Consider the following 22,237-nt stretch of genomic DNA (forward strand, 5'->3'; position numbering starts at 1 on the left):
TTATTGACCTTAAGTAGAAGGACATGGCAACCCCGATTTGTAGGTGGTCATCCAGAAGCAAGCGAGACCTGAAACTTGCCATTGGCGAAGCGGGGGCAGGCTCAGGGGACTGAGCCCTTGACCTTGATTTTTCCTGTTGCAGCAATATGTCCAATTTCAGAGCTGAAACATCAATAAATATTTCAACTGCTCTAACGTTAGTGTGCAAGTTGTACTTAGGGGTGTAACATCTGCCATTGAGATTTGGGGAGGACCCTCAGAACCAACCTCAGGGCCACCTGCCACATGGACATCAGCACTGTGGTGCAACTTGAACTCTGCAAATCAAGCCTCTAATGTCTTAGGGGAATCTGAACCTTCGATTTCATGCCCCGTGCAAGGTGAGTCCTTCCGAGAACACCCCTGGAGCACTTCGCACATGGTTCAGTGCTGATCAGTTCTCAATGATCTGTGCCACCAGCACTTTGATGCTTTGAACAACAACGTCCTATATCCCCCCCAACGGCAAGCTACAGATCTGATTAGCGAGCCAAGAGCCTCACGCTTCAGAGGGGTGGAGTGTGCATTAGTGACAGCTGAACTGTTTAGAAAGAGCCTGAAACAGCCAGCACCCGCTGGGCTGGAGTACAGGTGCCTAAATAGTGCAACAGCGGACACATAAGCTAAACTCACAGGAAGACAAATTCACATTAAAATTACACTGAAAGATTCTTCACCCATCATATTGACAAAAATAAAAGTCAGCTAATAGGGCAGATAAGGGAGTGGAGAAAGAAGTGCTGCTGTTTACCGCTCAGCAGGGTGTATAGCCTCACAGGCTTCAAAAAGACAATCATCGTAAAAGCTACATCGGTAGTTCTCTTTGAAACAGAACTCCCACTTCAAGAACTGTTTCCATTTGCCACGAAGGGGTCACGCACAGCAGCAGCAAAAGAGGGAAAATCACCAAACAGGGCTGGCTCAAATAACCTTAGTGCTCCCACAACGTAGCACTGTGCCACCTCGAGAATAGCACGGAGCTCGTTACATGCTGACAAAGGACCCCAAGATATAAAATATGCGTGTGTAGGCAGTCTATCACATCTGTCATGTTTCTGTCAGTTTCTCACATCTATCATGATGTGAGAAAATCCCCAAACCCAGGGCAGAAAATTACACACAGGGTGGAGGGCGCACGCTTCTGTCCCACAGCCCCAGGTGCCTCTGACGGGGAGCATGGGAAGCTCGCGGTTGCTCTCACAGTCACAAAGGAGCGTTTCCATTGTGTCCTTCAGAACTTTTTGAAGATTTTACCATGAAGCTCCATTTATTTGAAAACTAAATATTAAAGAAAGGGAGCCAGGGGGCAGGGAGTGGGCTGGACATAGGGGCTGGAGGGCTGGAAGCAGAGGCAGAGCCGCGGGGATGTTGGAGGGCGTCCACAGGGAATCGGGTTAGTGAGGCAGAGGGAAGCCCAGGGCTGCCTTCATTTCTTTTATGCCAAACCAGGCGAACAGAAAGGCAAGAGTTTCTGGAGCGCCTGGCCCCAGTGCAGCTCACCATGAAGGGGCATGAGGGGTCTGCCTGTGTGAGACTCCACGGGGAGGGGGTCCCGGCTGAGACCCACCTGACCTGGCGTCCTGCACCCGCTGCTGATGGTGGCAGCACTGCTCGCACGGGCATGGCTACCCTGCTGGGTTGAGCCCACACCCCATGCCTGGAGGGCTCAGCAGGAGACACAGGCTCTGGGGTCCCCAGCTGAGAAAAGAGCCAGGTTCCCTTTCAGGGGCCAGAGAGCCAGGAGCTGATGCTGCCTGTGACCCCATGAGTTGAGCGCCAGGTGTGTGCACCCTGAGAATGGTAAAGTGGCTCCTGGGAGGTGCCTGGGCACTCCATGTGGGGCTGGTGGGAGGCACGCTGGGCCCTGCAGCTGGGTGCTTCCTCACGCATCTGTGGAAAAGGCTTCTGAGACTTGGAAAAAGGGCTCTACTGCTGAAAAGAGGCTTCATGGTCACACAGACTCACATTCCTAGGTTTTCACACGCATCTGCCATGGGGGCAGTCAAGCTTGGCTGTTCCCACTCTGACTGGTGCCTTAAGGTGATGGACGGGCACGTCCTCTGGGGCAGAGAAGCGAAGCTGCCCAAGCACCAGTGTGGACACTGCACTGGCCCAGAAACCTTCCAGGGAAGAGAAGCCTGAGGCCCCACTGTGCAAAGCTGCTCTTCCCCATCTTTTTGATCATTTCCCAGGAGAGGGAACGCTGCCTCAAATGTCTGAAGCCTGACAAGGGCTTCAGAAGACTGGGAGTGAGGCTCGCAGCCAGAGGACGCACCACAGGAACGTAGGAACGTAGGAACGTAGGAACGTAGGAACGTGGGAACGTGGGAACGTGGGAACGTGGGAACGTGGGAACACGGGAATGTGGGCTTTGGTGATGTGTGTTAGAAAAGCATTTAATAACCGGTTAATCTGTGCGGCTCGCAACGCACACTCACCTCCAGGCATCACGAGGCTGACATCCTGCATGGTGAGCACGGAGAGCTTCTCTTCGGAGTCCAAACGAATGACTCCATAGGTCAGCCCATGCATGGAGAGGACGCCCCAGCCCGGGGGCTGGTTACTGTCATCCGTGGGCCTGCAACGACAGTTTTTAACTTGAATATGCAGGGGCAGACAAGCCATCACAACCACAGTTGTGCAGTCAGCACACACGCGGCAGGCTGGGCACCCCTGGGAACAGTGCCGGCCACCCACGTGGCCGCATTAGGGGGTGCTCGTTCTGTTTATGAACGGCTGCTGGCGAGTCTACTGCTTCCGCCTCTACGTTCTCAGGGAATCTCAAGAATACCTGAAAACTACGAAGGCAGCTCCTCTCCTGACCTCTCTTTGCAGGTCCTGCACACACCGGCTCTCTCTGTCCTCCCAGCTCCTGCTCACTGCATGGTCTGCTCTTCCAGTTCCGCAAATGTCTGGAAGGGGGTGCATCCACTCCAACAATGCAGACAAAACCACTGAACAGAAATGATGGAAATCCTGACTGTTCCGCCTCAATTCAGACGCAGGCTGTCTGGGCGTATGCCCAATTTTATATATAAGAATCTAAAATAAGATTGATGCTGTGCCATTCTGGCTGCCAAGTTCTCAGGAAAATTATTTGGGTGGCAGGCAAGCTGTAGAATGAACTGTGGGTCAGGAGAAGGGGGTCCACAGAAGGCAGGTTTCAGAAGACCACTGTGCACATGTGCACCACTCTGGGGTCCGCCCCACCTCCTCTGCCGGACACCCCAGCTTGCCCCCGCTTTGAGGCTTCTGTGCTGGTTCTCGCTGCTACTCAGGACGTTCCTCCGGCAGACCTCCGCACGGCCCTCTCCCTCCGCATCTCCAGAGTTTGGTTCAAATTTGAGACTTCTCATCCCCTCAGAAAACACTCCCCACCCAGCGTGCCCACCCCATCGCACACATCTCTGACTACCTGTGCGACCTCCTCCCTCAGACCCAACTCTCCAGTTTGTTTTGCTCACTGCTGCATCCCAGCCCTGGAAAATGTCTAGCAATAAATATCTGCTGACTGAATTTGTGAACAAATAAGTTAAAATCTAAGATCATGGATTATATTCCTGAAAACTAACAATTCCTCAATGGTTATCTAAGGGAGTCACCGCAATTTAGGTACACATCACATTTGTTTCTGTAATTTTCCATATGTAAATCTTTAATGCACTTTACACTTAAAAGCTGGACCTAAGCTTGCTGTTTAACTTTAAAATATTATGGTTTATAATGAAGCTGAAGACATAAATGAGGCAACATAAAAGTTAAAATTCGCAAGAGGAGATCTCATTTGAATGAATTAACTGGTGTACTGAAAAAAGCATAAAAGACTCCTGATACAGAACTATTCTAGATGTAAGAATCAAAAAGGATAGAGCTAATCAGATAGAAAAGTCTGCCCAAGTAAGAAAACCCACACAGAACCACCTAGATAGCGTGAGCTCAAATCACTGGGCTTTACATTATTCTCCTGGCCTTTACTTCCCAGAGACCTCAAAAAAAACTAAAACTCCAAAATGAAAACACAGTGTTGTCAGTGGTCCTGCCACCATTCCCTCACCCTAACAGTCCTCTACAAAGATCGATGTGGGAGTCAGGAACTGTGAGCTTCAGTATCTGCTGTGGGTTCAGTCGTGTCCCTGCAAAAGATCACCCCTCGTATCTGTGACCTTATTTGGAAGCAGGGCCTGTGCAGAGACAGATACCCCTGGACTTACAATGGGGTTACAACCTGATAAACCCATTGTAAAGGTGAAAATCGCAAGTTGAACCACCTTAAGCCAGGGCCATCTTATGATCAGGTTAAGATGAGGTCATACTGGGTTAGAATGGACCCTAAATCCAATGACTCGGTCCTTGAAAGAGGAGAGAGAGGCCCAGACACTGCGAGAAGCTCACATGATGATGGAGGCAGGGACTGGAGTGACAGGTACCCCATCCAGGATCGCTGAGCACCCGAGGCCGGGTTGAGTCCTGGGACAGGTTCCCTCAGCACCTCCAGAGGCCCAGCCCTATGATACCTCGGGGTCTCCGACTTCACCCTCCAGAACTGAGACAAGTGTCTGTTGTTTAAATCACCCACTGTGTGGTACTTTGTTACAAGAGGCCGAATACACTATCTTAGTGATGAAAATTTAAAGTATACTTAGTTTTGTTTTAAAAAGCCACATGAAGATGTACCATATGACCCAGCCATCCCATTACTGGGTATATACCCAAAGGATTATAAATTATGCTGCTATAAAGACACATGCACACGTATGTTTATTGCAGCACTATTCACAATAGCAAAGACTTGGAATCAACCCAAATGTCCATCAGTGACAGATTGGATTAAGAAAATGTGGCACATATACACCATGGAATACTATGCAGCCATCAAAAAGGATGAGTTTGCATCCTTTGTAGGGACATGGATGCAGCTGGAAACCATCATTCTTAGCAAACTATCACAAGAACAGAAAACGAAACACCACATGTTCTCACTCATAGGTGGGAACTGAACAATAAGATCACTTGGACTCAGGAAGGGGAACATCACACACCGGGGCCTATCATGGGGAGGGGGGAGGGGGGAGGGATTGCATTGGGAGTTATACCTGATGTAAATGATGAGTTGATGGGTGCAGCACACCAACATGGCACAAGTATACATATGTAACAAACCTGCACGTTATGCACATGTACCCTAGAACTTAAAGTATAATAATAATAAATAAATTTAAAAAAAGAAAAAAGAAAAAAGAAAAAAAGAAAAAGAAAAATAAAAAGCCACATGACAGCAAAACTCTGGGCTAGCCAAGATTCAGAACACTGACCTGCCGGGCAAGAGGCTGGGAGGAAAAGTCATCTTAGGGCCCAATCACGTATGTTTTGTTATCTCCATTACAAAATCCCCCCCTTTTTATCTGAGACACGGTTTCACTCTGTTGCCCAGGCTGGAGTGCAAGGGCGCACACAGAAGCGTGGTGTTCAGGCAGGCACAGAACACAGGCAGGCACACAACACAGGCACACAACACAGGCAGGCACACAACACAGGCACACAACACAGGCAGGCACAGAACACAGGCACAGGCAGGCACAGAAGCGTGGTGTTCCCCGCCCTCCCACACACACACCCAGGCAGGCACAGAAGTGCAGCACTTCTGACACACAGCCAGGCACAGAAGCGTGGTGCTCCCAACACACACACGGGCCGGCACAGAAGCGTGGTGCTCCCAACACACACACAGGCCGGCACAGAAGCGTGGTGCTCCCGGCACACACAGCTGGGCACAGAAGCACGGTGCTCCTGACACACAGGCAGCCTCACAGCCCCACCTCGCCACAGACGTGGTGTCCAGGGTCACCCCTTAACTTCTGACCTGGTGGTGCTGATGCCTCCCCCTACAGATGGCAAACCAATGCCCTAGTGCTACCCTCCATGTGCCAAATGGTTCTGAGTCATGCATAGGGACTCAAAACTCACCACAAGCCTATGGTTATTATTCCCCAATTTGAGATGAGAAGACTCGGGCACGGAAATGTTGACTTCACCGCCCAAGGGAGTGGTGGGGCTTGGCAGCACTCAGACCCAGAGGACAGCCTCTATTCCCAGGACACTGAATGCATCAGTCTACTGCTCTCTTTTTATAGAAACTTAGAAGCAAAGAGTACAACCAACGCGAGCACATTCTTAGTATGAACAAGGCAAACACCACAGTTCAAAGGGAAAGTGCCTGTTTCTGCGCCAATCCTGTGCCCCACAGATAACCACTATGGAGATTTTTATATGTCAAAGTTTATACTCTAAGACATGCAGTTAAGTATAAAACATGTACGTATAGCAATACATTGCTTTTTTAAAGAAAAGCAGAATCGAGATGCTTCTTCTATGTTGGCAGAGAAGTTGAGTGTTGGGAGAAGCTCAGTGTTCTGAGAAGCTGAGTGTTGGGAGAAGCTGAGGCAGGACTTCCATATCTGACATAACGTAAGAGTCTTGGAACATGTCCGGGGTCCAGGGTCTGAAACTTCTCGTGGCCTTTGGAACACCAAGCTCTGTGCTAAAGGGTGGAAGGCTACCCTGGCGCACCATTATCTAAGCCCAGGGCGTACACCTCCCTGTCCACTGTGAGTGTCGGGGCTCTGATAGTCCTCCCTGTCTACTTGTTGGGGCTGGGATAGGCCTCCCTGTCCACCTGTGAGTCCCATGCACTGCAAGATGATGCTATGCCAAAACTGCTCCATGGGGCTTCACACAGGGGCATTGTATTTCATTCACTGCTAGGCTCTGCACTGACTTTTATGACCCCAGGAAGGACTGAGACTTAAATAGAATAGGGGCTAGGTGATACAAACGGCCGCTGTAATCAGAACATACCAAGACCAGGCCACAAGGAAGGAAGGAGAAGCCCCCTGCCAGAGCCTTTTACCAAGTCGCTGACATCTCTGTCCAACATGGATAAAAAGACCCTTTTTCCTCCTAAGTCTAAAGCAACATATCGGCCCATCTGGCAGTAATTCTGTTGTACATTTAACTTCATCTTGCTCTTCTAAGTGACTGTTCATGGTCTTAACACCTGTACAAGAATTTCTCAGTTGCTGAACCACTGTTAGTTATTCAGCAGATAAAATGGCAGCAGATTGCACCCCAGGAAGAAACACACCTAGTCACGGGCACGGAACGGGACATCAGCACAAACCGTTTACCAGAAAAAAACACATCTCTGCTTTGGGACGTACCACCGCTGGTCTCCATGAGCTCGGCGTTGCCATACTCGGGCGCTGTCCGGGACCCCGTGGAACCCTGTGGTCGCTCCATCTGTATGGAGTGCTCTGAGGTGTACGTGGTTACGTCAGGAGGTGCAGAATGATTTTCTGTAAAGAAGCACATCATGAGTGTTTCTGGTGGTTGTGGCGTTTGCTCTGCAGGTTGAGCAAGCCATAACTTAGGAAGAGACCGGAGTGCAGGCTCTCACCCTGGGGTTGCCGTGAGAAGCCAAAGCCGATCTCAGCCATGTCTGCCACAAACATCCGGCACAAAGGGGGACCCCAGCATAACTCATGTTGCCGAAAATGGAGTAGAGTTCGGTGAAACCTCAATTTCCTAAGAGGAGCCACGTCAGCGGCGTTTTTACTAGAATAACGTTAGACCGGCGACGGCAGGGCACCAGGAACCGTGTGTGTGTTTATGGAAGGGTCCTGTTTCCTGTCAGCCACCGTCGACACAGCCCAGGGCTTTACTGGCGCTTTGGAGCCCAGGGCCTGGAAATGGAAACCCAGCACTGGAAACTTCTGGAGATTTGGGGATGTCCCTTAAGCTCTCCGTGCCTCAGTTTCTTCATCAAATGGGAACAGTAATGGCTATGACCATGTAGGGTAGTTGGGTGGATTACATGAGTTAACACATATACAGTTCATAGGATTTTCTTTACAAAAGGGGGAGACATCAAGAACTACTATTATTTGTCTTAGTACAAACAATACTAGTCATTCAAAAAACCACCTTTACACCCTAATGTGTACTAAGGACTGCCTAAGGCCAATGAGCGCATGGAGCTCTTTCTCTTACAGCACCCCATGGAGAGAAAGTCAAGCCGTAAACGGCTAAATGGGGAAAAGCATGCTTTGCTAGTTAATGAATAAAACGTTGAGGAAGATGTGTCAAGCAGCCCACTGACGACGCCGTCACACCTAGAATCTTGAGGATGGGCGCCACAGTGCGGATCTGGATTCTGAATCCTGCTTTGACAGAAGCTTTTCAGGATCACCCACCACCGTCCCACGCAACAGAAGACACAGAAGCGTGATATTCTGTGCTGCTGAAAGTGGTGCTCATCCTCAAAAGCCTTTCTTCACCGCACACTGCCCGTGTCAGCACCCGCCCGGAGGCCATTTAGACGGCGAAATCAACTGAACGCACAAAAACAGCACAAACAAAATCGAGGCACAAAAGAGGCCATGAAACGATGCTCCTTTATGATCCGAGAACCGGGTGGAGTGGGGGTGCTGAGCCGCCTGGGCACCGCGTCAGCCCCTCCTGAGGGTGTCAGTCTGGTGTCACAAGTCGATTTGGCAACGCCACTCACTTGGAACCCGTGACTGAGAAGAGAAGAATGATCGGCTCTCACTAAGGGGAGGGTCCGCCACACCGTCCGTCAGTGCCACGACTTTCCACCTGGAGGCAGGCCACCCGACTTCCTGCAGAACCAACCCTCAATCCTCAGCGGACTTGGATGGTAGCGTCTCGGAGGCCTCCTCTCAGCTCCGAGGTGTGAAAGCGCTGCAGACAGCTTCTAGATGGACAGCGGGTAAAGCAGTAGAAAAAGAAAACTAGAATGCGATTTCCTATCTTATGCCAAACTGGCTTGACTGTGAAGATATATGTGAGATGTTCCTACTTAACTGCTGGCATAAATTGGTGGAAAAAAATCCACAAAGGACTTGAGATTTGGCTTCAACAACAAGTAGAAGCGCGGCCAGCTCTGTGAGACTGGGTGACCTGGAGTCTGCAGCCCTGGGCTTTTCTCCCCTCCCATGAAAGCAGCCTCTGTGGCCTCTCCTTCCATCCCTTGGACGGGGTGGCCAGTGTGACTATGTTGTGCCTGGACTCCTTAGAACTCTCACACGCATGCGCACACACGATCACACACGCTGAGTTCTCATTCACAGGCTTCTGATTATCTCAGAAGGTCACATGCACATCTGACTTTTTACTTCTCTTGTTTTGCCACACAAAATATTTCTCCTCTTCAAGTTTCATTATTTTGCCATGGCTTTTCCAAAAAAATCCCAAACTTATAGAAAATGTCCAGATAGTCTACGAGGATTACCTTTGTGCCCAATTAGAAATTACCGGAACGTGATCACCTGAGAGTTACATTTGGGTCACACTGAGCCCTGATGTACATGAGTTAGGAGCCCCTCCCAGTTTGGATAAATTAAGTCTTTGTACTAAAACTTCCTCCAGTATTGCAAGGGTGAACCCACAAAGGGAGGCCCAAGTGCAGTGCTTCATTTGTTCAAAAATATGTGTTTTCCAGGTAAGATTCTGTGCATTTCCTTAAAATTGAATAAACTCCGAGGATACAAATGCTTCCACCAAGTGGCAGAGGTGCTGTCTGGCCTCCCCGTTCAGGTCTGGCAGAGCCTCGACCACTATCCTGGGATCCAATATACACATGGAATTTTAATATGGAAAAATATGTAGAAGTCACACATTTCTGTTCAATGTTCAACCTACTGTAATTTCAAGTATAGGTTATTAATTCACATAAATGAGTGTACATGTTCCTGAAACTGTGTCAAACTGAAGTGTAATACTGCTTTGCATTTGAGTACTACTTTGCAAACTTTTTAAAGAGTATTTCTGTTTTCTCCTTTATACCGACAACAGTTGAGAGAGAAAAATTATTTTTTTCAATTTTTTTCCCCTCACTCAAAGCCTAAAGCAGGAGAAGGGACTTCAAGATCCCAGCAGCAGTTATTGGGAAAAGTGAGACAGACCAGCTCTCCTGACAGCAAACTCCTGTTCCAGACAGAAAACAGCTGACGCTTTCAGTGTCAGTGGGCACCGAAGGGGCTGGGACCCAAGTCAATCCCAAACGCCTCTGGGTGTCAAGGAGTCAGTGATCTAGAAGTGAACATTCTGGGGTTCTGGGGTGTCTGTGGGCTATCTGATCACACATGACGTCCACCTGCTTCCCACTGAGGGTTTTGCAGAGATCAGGCTTTCCTGTGGTAGCTGATGCCGGGAGGGTCTGAGCCTGTGGCTTGTGCTCCGTTATCGGCAACATGGTACACAGTCGTCTCCGATTACTGCTTTAATAGAGACACACACCAAATCCTAGTCAACCCAAGTCCCATACTTGATGGAAAACATGTAGTCCTGAACCATTCAAAGGCAGAGCGACAGAAGGCTCATCACCGCTCCTCCACGCGCCGGCTCTACCTCTAGTAATTCTCACTTCACTCCTTTTCCACGGCATCTTCAAACGTTGCAGGGCAGTGATCCTAACTTCGTTCTTTTTCTAACACAGAGGATCTCCCTTGTCATACAACCTACACAAAACAGTGCGCCACGCCCAAGAAATCTGAACACCTGTGGCAGATAGCAGCGTAAAGCAGCCGTGGTTAAAGCCCCCGTTTCCATAAATGACTCCCGTGGTCAGGAGGAGCACACTTTAAAACCCTGTCCTGTTGACTGGGACTGTAAAGGTTTCACAAAGGAGCATAAGTGAGAAGAAAAGATGGAAGTGGATATGGCTGCAGGATTCCCCAGTAGCAAGGCCCCTGGAATTCCAGCTGTGGGAGGGATCTGGGCATGAGAAGCAGTAAAGGAGATTCCAGAAACAATCCAACCGAAGCACCCCAGGGACCAGAGGGGCTCTGCGCTCTTTCCACCAAGGGATTCCACAGCCATGATGCAAACAGAGGAAAACCTGCACCCACAAAGGCATTTAGACAACGGGCACAGAAAGACACTGTGAAGCGTGCTCACCTATGTGGGTCTGGGCCATGACCTCCGCCAGCCTGTGGGCAGCCCTGCTGCCCCCGCTCTGCATGGAGGACGAGGAGGTGGAGGAGGTGGAGGAGGTGGAGGAGGTGGTGGAGCCATGGATGGCCTGACTGATCCAGTGCTCCATGGTGATGCAACCCTGGCTGGAGGTCGGGGTGCCTTGGGAGTCCCCCTGCACTGAGCCTTCGTCTTCTGAGCCAGAAGAGGTATCTGTGTAAGAAGAAAAACGATTTGCTATATATTGCAGCAGAAACATGCACCACAATCTCAGTCCCTCAAACACAGATTTACTTCACGCAAGTCTGAACAGTTGTTTAATGACTTTTTGCCGTAGACACTCTTGAGAATTTAAACCACTTTTCAGATAATGAACCATTTATTTTAGCATAATGAATTTTGCTTCCAAAGCACCTTATACAAACATGCTATAAGATGTTTGATACTGTCATCTCAAAGATGCACTGACACATTTCCTCTACACAGCAGTTTGGGAAGAAACCAAGTGTTTTCTTGTGTCAGTCAGAAAGTGAGAGGGCAAGGGGAGGCGGAGGGCCTGTGCGGCTCTCAGTAGTCTCAGTGTGACTATGTTTACCCCTTGTTATTCCTGAGATGCCCTTCTGGGCTCTGATTTATTTCTACATTGGTGTATGTGTTAGATACTCATGCAGCTGATTTCTCCGTCTGTGTGTTAGTTACCCATACAGCTGATTTATTTGTATGTCGGTGTGTTAGATACCCATGCGGCTGATTTATTTGTATGTCGGTGTGTTAGATACCCATGCGGCTCATTTATTTGTATGTCGTTGTGTTAGATGCCCATGCGGCTGATTTATTTCTACATCGGTGTGTTAGATACCCATGCGGCTGATTTATTTCTACATCGGTGTGTTAGATGCCCATGCGGCTGATTTATTTCTACATCAGTGTGCTAGATACCCATGCAGCTGATTTATTTCTACATCAGTGTGTTCGATACCCATGCAAGTGATTTCTGCGTCAGTGTGTTCGATATCCATGAGGGTGATGGATTTCTACGTCGGTGTGTTCGATACGAATGCAGCTCTCTAAGGATCAAGATGCTGATGATGGTAACAGGAGAGACACCAGAATGTGCCTCACATGGAGCGGCCCCTCCACCTCCCTGTTTTCCTCCGGGGCACACGACATAACCTCATGTCCCATTTTACACTCTACTCACTTTTACAGAATTCGTTTTTTATACATTCTCATTATTGATTTTTCTATCTACAAATTGGGTATCTTGGATTATGATAAAATACATCCATTTTTTCACTATAATTCAGGAGAACATTTTTCAGTTAATAACTTTTCATGCAGTACCAAGGTTTTTGGGAATAAAGTGCTGGTGTATTTGTTAAACTTCAACGTAAGAATGACACTCAGAATCCTACCTACAGGTGAGTGATGGGAGGTGCTGGCTCAGGTGAGCAGCTCCAGATCATTGGGTGAGAGGAGGAGTCACAGCAAATAAGCTTAAGACACAGGTTTGCTTCTTAAAAGACAATAATAGCAAACAATATTCACACTTATTACCACTGTCACATGACTTATGCTGTCTGGGAATTTTTTTTAAAGTTTACTTGTTAGACAAGCAACAATATTAGGAGCCTGAAAATTCTCTATCACCTTGCTTTTTTTTCTTTTGAGACAGAGTCTTGCTCTGTTGCCCAGGGTGGGGTGCAGTGGCATGATCTCCGCTCACAGTAACCTCTCACTCCCAGGCTCAAGCGATTCTCCTGCCTCAGCCTCCCAAGTAGCTGAGATTACAGGCACGTGCCACCATGCCTGGCTCATTTTTGTATTTGTAGCAGAAACAGGGTTTCACCATGTTGGCCAGGCTGGTCTCAATCTCCTGACCTTGTGACCTCATGACCCGCCTGCCTCGGCCTCCCAAACCGCTGGGATTACAGGCGTGAGCCACTGCGCCTGGCCCACCCTGCCTTTTAAGAAAACTTACACAGTTTATATAAAAGTAAAAGTAAAACTGACACAGCCTTGAGACTTTTGAGAAAGGTACACAACCAGGTGTCCATATGGAGCACAACCATCTCCCCAGAACGTCTTCTCACAACCCTTTACAATCTTTCGTTCCTAACTCCCACCTACCTTTTCCAAGAAACCTGCAGAATAATGTGATATAGACACTCAACAGAATAGCAGCAAACCAAGCAAGCAGCATATGAAATGGATGATACAGCATGTCCAGTGGTGACTAGAATTACACAGCATGGGGACAGGAAGTCAAGTTGATTTAACATTCAAAAGTGAATTAATGTCATACACAATATAGAATTACGGAGTAGAACCGCAAGTTAGCCTTAAGAGACATAGAAAAGTACTGACAAATTCAAGAGAATGAAACTCAACAAACCAGGAATAGAAGTCAATTTCCTCAACCTGTTAAAGTGCATTCGTGAAAAGCCACAGCTAACGTTGTATTCAATGGTAAACAATAGAATGCATTTTCCCTAAGATGGAGAACAAGACAAAGATGTCCCCTCTTGCCACTATGATTCAACATTATCTGGCAGGTTCTAGCTGGTGAAATAAATTAACAAATTTAGTAGTAAAGACATTCCGATTAGAAAGGAATAAAAGTGTCTTTATTCATAGATGACATGACTTTGGGACGTAGAAAATGGCAAGAAATACACCAAAAATGTTTACATTACTAAAACAAAGTTTGATGAGGTCACAGGACACAAGATAAAGATATACATACACTAGCAATAAACAACCTGAAAATAAAATTAAGAAAATCGTTCCATTCACAATAGCATCAAAAGCATGAAACACTCAGCTGAACTTCTAACAAAAAGGTGCAACATGTGCACAATGACAACTATAAAATATTACTGAGAGAAATTAAAGATCCAAATAAATGGAAACTAAATAAATGGAGGCAGATTCATGATCGTGAATTGGAAAACTCAGCATTATCAAGAAAATTCTTCCCAAACTGTTCCATTAATTCAAGGCACTGCCTAATAAAATCGCGGAAGGCTGTGTGTGAAATGGAAAACTTATTCTCAATTTTATCTGGAAATACAAAGGACCTACAATAGCCAAAATCATTTTGAAAAAGGAAAACAAAGTTGGAGGACTTCACTATCTGATTTCAAAACTTAACATAAAGTCATGGTTATCAAGGCAGTGGTATTAGCACAAAAATAGACACATACATCAAAGGAACAGAATTAAACTCAGAAATAAAGCCTTATATTTATGGTTACTTTATTTTTGACAAAGGTCTCAAGACAATTCAGTAAGAGAAAGGTAGTTTGTTTTTTCAACAAATGTTGCAGTGGCAACTGGGTACCCACACACCAAAAAGAAAAAGCGTGGGGGAAAAAATCCCCCAAACCAAACCAAAACAAATAAAAATCCCACTTAGATCCCTACTGCACACACAAAAATTAACTCCAAATGGATCACAGACCTAAATGAAAGAACAGTAAGACCATGAGACTTCTAAAACTTTCAATAACACAATCCATAAAAATTAGTAAAATGGACTTCATTAAAATAGAAAACTAGTAAGTTTTAAAAGATGATTATCTCCCTATAGCTAATGTAACAAATTACCTTGATCTTAGTGGCTTATAACAAGACACGAATCTATTATCCTACCGATGGAGAAGTCAGAAGTCAGAAGTGTAAAATCCAAGTGTCAGCAGAACTACATTCCTTCTGGAGGCTTCAAAGGAGAATCCATTTCTTTACCTTTCCCAACTTCTAGGGGCTACCTGTGTCCCTGACTCCTGGCCCCTCTTCATCTTTAAAGGGCATCACTCCAGTCTCCAGTTCTTTTCTCTTGTAAGAACCTTCTTGATTACAATGGGTCTACCTACTTAAACCAGGATAATGGTCCCATCTCAAGATCTTAAATTAATCGAATTAATCAGCTGCAAAATCCCTTTTGCCACTTCAGGCAACAGGTTCATAAGTTCTGTGGAATGGGACCTGGGTATCTTGGGGGAAAGGCTTTGTTCTGTCTGCTACATAATAGTTTGTTCTTTCACTGAGAAACGTTACATCTGTAAAAGTCTCTTATTCAGATTGTATAAGGCACCTAAAACCCATAAGACGACAACCAACCCATTTAAAACGTGAGCAAAAAATCTGAACATTTTACCAATATATACAAATGGCTATGAATAGGAATTAGCACATTAAAAGCTAATAAGCACATTAAAAATGCTTAGCATCATTCATTGTTGCAAAGTAAACACACAATGATATACCATTTCACATCAATTAGAATGGCAAAAATCAAAACATCAACAATAACTATTGGTGGTGATGAGGTGGAGAAACTGGGATGCGCATATGCTGCTGGTGGAAGTGTGAAATAGTGCAGCTATTTTGTAAACAATTTGGCAGTTTTTAAAAAGCTAAACCTAAATTTACAGTAAGAGTCAATCATGCTACTTGGCATCCACTTAAGATAAAGGAAATTATATGCATACACAAAGATAGGTACATAAATGTCGACAGCAGCTGAATACTGGAAACAATGAATAACCAACTGGTAAATGAATAAACAGAATGTGTCATATCTATCAAATAGAATATAAATAAATAATAAGGAATAAACTACCGATGCATGGTACAGCAAGGACTTCAAAACACGTAAAGGAGGCATAGAGAAGCATGTAAAACTTATGACTTTATATCATAAAATTGTAAGATCATAAAAAAACAAAAGCCATAAAATCATAGAGTAAAATATTCTATGATTTTATATTCTACAAAATTCAGAGCGCACTGTTATAATTTCTAGGGTTCTTTTTCATAGAGCTAACCTTTCATCTGATATCCTTTGCAATCAGCCAAGTACATTCTTTAGCACGTTTATAGTGTAGTTCTGCTGATAACACATTCTCTCAGCTTTCATGTTTGGGAGTGTGTTGTTTCACCCGTTTATAAAGGAGATTTTCCCTGGATATGAGTTGACAGGCCTTTCTCCTGCTTCTAGTGCTTTAAAAAATGTCTTTCCATGGTCTTCTGGTCTCCACTGTATCTTCACAGAAGTCACGCGTTGTTCAAATGCTTCTCTGGTGTGTAACGTGTCTTTTTCTTCTGAGTCCTTTCAGGATCTCCTCTTCATCTTGGGATTTCAGTACTTTGGCTATCATGAATGTGGATGTGATTCTTGTTATACTTGTTCTGCTTGGAATTCAATGAACTTCACGGGGCCGGGCACAGGTGGTTTGACACCAATCTGAGAAAATTTGGACTCCTTTTTTCAAATGTTCCTGCTCTTCTCTCTCTTTTCCTTCTTGTATTACAAGTATATTGACGTATCACAGGAGCTTGAAGTTCTGTTGGCTTTTCTTTCATTTTGTTTCTCTGGGCTTCACTTTGGTTAATTCGTTTTCATCTTCCTTCTCCAACCTGTTAAGCCCATCAGCGCAATTTCATCTCAGTGTCATATTTTCCAGCTTCACAGTGATGTCTCATGTATACCCTATATATGCACAGCGTCTCCTATCATCGACATTGCCTACCAGACTGGTACATTTGTCACAACTGATACTCCTACAGCAAAACATCATTACCACTCCAACTCCATCATTCACATCAGGGTTCATTCTTGGTGTTGTACAATAGATAGGTCTGGACAAATGCATAACATGTATCCACCATTACAGTATCACAGAGATCAAAAGATACTAAAAATTCTCCTGCTCTGCCTATTCATCCCTGCCTCCCCCTGGCCCCTGGCAACCACTGATATTCTTACAGTCTCCATAGTCTTGCCTTTTCCAGGATGTTGTAAAGCTGGAATCATACAACCACCTTTTCAGATTGCTTCTTTCACTTAGTAATATGCCCTTTAAGTTTCCTCCGTGTCTTTTTATGGATCGCTCATTTATTTTCAGCCTCAAATAATATCCCATTGTCTGGATGTACCGCAGCTCACTTATACATTCACCTACTGAGGGGCATTTTGGTTGCTTCCAAGTTTTGGCAACTATGAATAAGGCTGCTCTAAATATCTACTTGCAGGCTTTGTGTGTAGACATAAGTTTTCAACTGCTTTGAGCAAATGCCAAGGAGTCTAATTGCTTTATCATATGGTAAGAGTCTATTTAGTTTTGTAAGAAACCACCAATCTGTCTTCCTAAAGGCTGTTCTATTTTGCATTAAGACCCGCAATGAATGAGAGAGAATTCCCACAGCTCCACATCTTCACAGGCTTTGGGGTTGATAGTGTTCTGGATTCTGGCGTAGTGATATCTTACCGTTGCTTTAATCTGCATTTCTCTATGACACGTGATGTGAAGCATCATTTCATACGTCGATTTGCCATCTCTATCTTCTTAGATGAGGCATCTGTTAGTCTTTGACCCATGAATGTGATGAATTACATTAATTGGCTTTTCAATGTTAAACCGGCTTTGGATATGTGAAATTCCATGTGGTTTTAGTGCGCAATTTTGTTAGATTTAATTTGCTAATATTTTATTGAAGATTACTGCATCTATGTTCATGAGAGATGTTCTGTAGTTTTCTTGTAATATTTTGTTATTAAAATGGTATTTGATATTAAAATGATGCTGGCTCTATAGAATGAGTTAATAAGTATTCCTCAGCTTCTATGTTCTGAAAGAGATTGTAAATAATTGGTATTTCTTCTCAGATATTTGGTAGAATTCACCAGTGAACCCTTCTGGGCCTGGCACTTCCTGTTTTGAAAGGTTATTAACCACTGATTCAATTTAACAGATACAGGCCCATACAGATCATTTCTTCCTGTTCAAATTTTGGCAAATTCTGTCTTTAAAGAAATTGGTTCATTTCATCCACGTTATCAAATTTGTGGCCATAGAGTTATTCATAATTTTTATTATCCTTTTAATGTCCATGGGATCTGTAGTTATGTCCCTTATTTCATTTCTGATATTGGAAATTTATCTGCTGTATTTCTTTTTCTTTTTAGAGGCTTACAGATTTTCTCTCAAAGAACCAGCTTTTTGTTTCATTGATTTTTCTCTACTGATATTCTGTTTTCAACATATTGATTTCTGCTCTTTCATTATTTGTCGCCTGCTTAGAATTTAATTTGATGTTCTTCTTCTAGTTTTCGAAGGTGGAAGCTGATTGATTTTAGATCTTATTTTTTTAATGTATGCATTTAAATCTATAAATTTCCCTATAAACATTACTGTCACTGCAGCTCACAAATTTTAACAAGTTTTCATTTTCATTTACTTCAAAAATTCAAAGAAATCTTCAGGTTTCTTCCTTGAACAATGTATTATGTATAAGTGTACTGTTTAATATCCTAATATATTTTCCAGTCGTCCATTACTGATTTCTACTTTACTGTGGTTGAGAACATACTTGTTTGATTCCTATTCTTTTAAATGTGTTAAGTTGTGTTTTATGGACCACAACATGGTATGTCTTGGTGAATGTTCTGTATTCTGTTGTTGTTGGAGGAAATAGTCTATAAACGTCAGTTATATACAGTTGACTGAGGATGCCGATTTCAATTTTGTCCTTACTGATTTTCTGGCTACTTAATTGGTCCATTTCTGATAAAGGGGTGTTAACGTCTCCAACTATAATAGTGAGTTAATTATTTCTCCTTGAAGTTTATCAGTTTTTGCTTTGGAATTCTGATGCTTTGTTAGCAAAAGTGCATTTAAGGATTGTTACATCTTCTTGGAGAATTGACCTCTTTATTACATAATACTCATCTCTGGTAACTTTCCTTGATGTAAAGCCAACTCTGTCTGAAATTAATATCACTGTTATGCCCAGACCGTTTATTCCCTGAAGAAGACCACCAGAGTCCAGAGTCAAAGCTAAGCAGCAAGGATCTTTATTACAGGTTCGAACCTGGAGCTCTCACTTGCTCGTGAAACGAGACGGGCAGGAGAGCTCCCCTACTGAGCTCCGAACAATGTTATATAGTCTAAGGAAAGTAGGCATAGAATCATTATACAAATTAGAGGTATGATTGGCTGGAGTTTGAACAAAGCGATTTGGCAAACTATGATTGGTTCCCGCCATTTCTGATATTTCAGTACAACCCTTGAGGCAGAAGAGCAATTTTACACAAAGGCAGTTAATTATATTGCATCAGGTTGCACGACCAGTTTATGGCTATCTTGCTTAAACACACCTTGTGACCTGGCTATCTTACTTAAACATTCCTTGTGACCTGGCCTCAGAAAGAGAAACATGTACTTACAGAACTTACAAAACCTCTGGTACGTGCAAAGATTAGAGAGCAGAACAAGGGTGTAGCGGGTGGGGGGCGGGTACACATCTATCTTTGTGTCCTTTCATTTCTCCCTTCTCATAAGTAACTGGATGTCCAATCTTGGATTTCCAGAGTCTTATAATATAGCCTCACTTTCTGGGTGCAGGAGAGGCTGGTGATGGCTACGGAGGACCATTAGTTGGATGGTATCAAACCTTTCTCTGACAAATTGTAAAATTTTATTTACCACACAGGGGCCTATAGTGAATAGAAGTAGTAAAGACATTAGGGGGCCTAAAAGGGGTGCCAGAAGGGAAAACATTGAAGAGCTCCACCAATTGTTAGCGGCTGTAGTGAATTGTTGCTTTTTCATTTCTAAGCTTAGTTCGTGTAGGCGTTGGACTCTTTCCTCAACTAACCCTGACTCATTTATATAGAAACAGCATTCTTCTTTGAGGAACATACAGGTACCTCCTTTCTCAGCCGTGAGTAAGTCTAAGGCTCTGCGGTTTTGAAGGGTGACCTGTGCTAGGGAGGTGAGCTGCCGCTGAAGGGAGGCTAGGGAATAGGCGGAGTCTTCCATAGCAACAGAGAATTGTTGTAACAGCTTGTCGTTTTCTATCATGGAGTGTTGTAGGGCCCCTCCTGCTAACCCCGCTGCGACGACAGAGGTGGTTAAGGATATTCCGGCAATTAGTGGTAGAAAAACTGCTCGTCTATGTCGCGCAGTTTTAGTTGGGGTGGTCCCTGCCCAGCCTATGAACTCTGCCGGGGTTAGCAGTGTCAGTCGGGGAACTAGGGTAACAGGGATACACAACTGTCCGTCAGAGATGCTTTTGGACAGAGTTTTTAACAGAGTCATATTACACCAGAAGAACACACCAGGGGGAGCATATATGGGACTATTAGGGTATGTAGCCGATTGGTTGCAGAGGCTGTTGCTAAATGCCGAATAACAATAGGGGTATTTCTCTTGGTATGGGTCACGGTACAGGGCTACATCGGGTATCGTGACTATCGATGAGTTAAAACCTGTATAGTTTGTGGGAGGGGAGGATAGAGGAACAGCCGTTAATGGTGGTCTTCCTAGGGTTGCACACATAAAGCAAGAGGACAGGTCGCCTAAACCAGTGAGGTTGGCGAATGCTAGCCCTTCCCGTAATAGAGTTAGCCAGGAGAAGGGCTGCAAGTCTTGTGATAACTTGGTTTCTTGCCTGTGGATTTGTGTGTGGATTAAGGGTTGAATCTGGACTAGACTTCTCCACAGATATAAATGGCTACTGGGCCAGGTACTAGTTGATGAGTAATATACTCCCCCATGTTGTGGGGTTGTCCACCGAGAGTCCCATGGGTCTCTAATTATCCAAGTGTAAGTGACGGGAGACTCAGTTTTGTAAAAATACCACCCTTGTCGTTCTCTCCAGTATCGGACAGAGTGCGTCTTACAGTAGCTATATGGGCAACCTGCACTCTGGTGCCACCAATAATTTTTACAATTATATTCAGTTTGATCGTATTCAAAACAGATCATGGGTGTTGCTGGTTGGGCAATCTGGAACCTAGTGAAATTGAGGTAAACTATAGTATTACACCCTGAGGGGGGGCAGTCTGTGCTAGCTAGCAGTTTACCCGCTTGGGGGGTTTCCCCGGGGTGAGTTTTGTTTTCATAGAGCCAGAACCTCCAGACATAGGGATTAGACGGCGCAGCAGTGAGGAGAGTCAGATGCATAAGGCATAAAAGCATAGGTAAGCTAGACATGGTTACGGCTATGGGGATGACGGCGCAGGGTTAGCTTTAAGGGATTGTTCTTAGCTTTGTCTACAGTCCATGTAACCGGTGCTCCAGACGGCTTGAGAAGGTCGGATGTTGGGTCCACTGGTTTGACGTGTGTGTAGTGGATCCACGAAGCGATGCCTTCTACTTTGAGAGCGGTGGGAGTAGTCAGGAGTACTTGCAGTGGTCCTTTCCACCTGGGTTGAAGAGTTTCTTGCTGGTGGCGCTTGACTAGGACCCAGTCTCCCGGCTGGAACGGATGAGGCGTCGGCGGAGGTCCTGCCTCGTACAGTTCTCGTAGTCTGGGCCAAATTTCCTGGTGAATTTTCTGTAAGGCTTGTAAGGAGAACAGGAGCTCAGAGACATTTTCAGTTTCAGGTTTGAGTAAGTCATCTTTTAGACTGGGGACCAGGGGTGGGGGTCTGCCATACATGATTTCATATGGTGTGAGGCCTAGTCTGTAAGGGGTATTTCGGGCCCGGAACAGAGCGTAGGGGAGAAGTACTACCCAATTAGCGCCAGTCTCCATGGTCAATTTAGTTAAGGTCTCCTTCAGAGTCCGATTCATCCTTTCTACCTGTCCTGAGCTTTGGGGCCTATAAGCACAATGTAATTTCCAATTTGCCCCCAGAATGGAAGCCAAATCCTGACTTACCTTAGCAACGAAGGCTGGTCCATTGTCTGACCCTATTTGGACGGGAAAGCCATACCTGGGGAGGATTTCTTCCAAAATTTTCTTTGCTACAACCTGAGCAGTTTCTCTCTTAGTTGGGAACGCTTCTGTCCATCCTGAAAAAGTATCTACAAAGACAAGTAAGTACTGATACCCATATTTTCCAGGCTTTATCTCAGTAAAGTCTATTTCCCAATAGATACCAGGCCTAGTTCCTCTACACCTAATTCCTGTGGCGGTCTGGGTTTGGGGGCAAGCGTTGTTTAGTTGGCAGGCTTTGCAATTTGTTGTGACATCGCTGGCCAGTTCAGCTATGCGCCTGATTCTAAACTTGGCGTGCCTGATTAAGTCCATCATTCGCCGGGCACCCAGGTGGGTTGTCCGGTGGATGTGTTCCAACACCTGCCGTCCTAATTTTTCTGGTAGGATGGTTTGGTCATTTATATCAGTCCACCACCCATTTTTAACCTGTTTTAGGGGAAGCGTGTTCATCCATTCGCGATCCTGTTCGGTATAGTCG

At 45.2% G+C, this 22,237-nt stretch overlaps 1 protein-coding gene across 24 annotated transcripts in view; it reads right to left on the bottom strand.

The window, feature by feature from the left end:
- LOC139361593 (disco-interacting protein 2 homolog C-like) overlaps positions 1-22,237 on the bottom strand; it is a 190,779-nt gene that overhangs the window by 9,051 nt on the left and 159,491 nt on the right. For 20 of the 24 annotated variants that reach the window (XM_071090211.1, XM_071090205.1, XM_071090206.1 and 17 more), the window contains 4 exons: positions 11,014-11,241; positions 7,257-7,391; positions 2,831-2,993; positions 1,338-2,617 (listed from right to left, as the gene is read on the bottom strand). In XM_071090211.1, coding sequence (XP_070946312.1) covers positions 2,275-2,617; positions 2,831-2,993; positions 7,257-7,391; positions 11,014-11,241 — 869 coding nt within the window. In that variant the 3' untranslated portion in view covers positions 1,338-2,274. Of the gene's footprint in view, positions 1-1,337; positions 2,618-2,830; positions 2,994-7,256; positions 7,392-11,013; positions 11,242-15,857; positions 18,792-22,237 lie in introns of those variants that run through there. The other 4 variants (XM_071090193.1, XM_071090195.1, XM_071090194.1 and 1 more) reach the window with 2 other exon arrangements.

This window comes from Macaca nemestrina, unplaced genomic scaffold (genome assembly GCF_043159975.1).
Source record: "Macaca nemestrina isolate mMacNem1 unplaced genomic scaffold, mMacNem.hap1 Scaffold_67, whole genome shotgun sequence".
Lineage (NCBI taxonomy): Eukaryota > Metazoa > Chordata > Mammalia > Primates > Cercopithecidae > Macaca > Macaca nemestrina.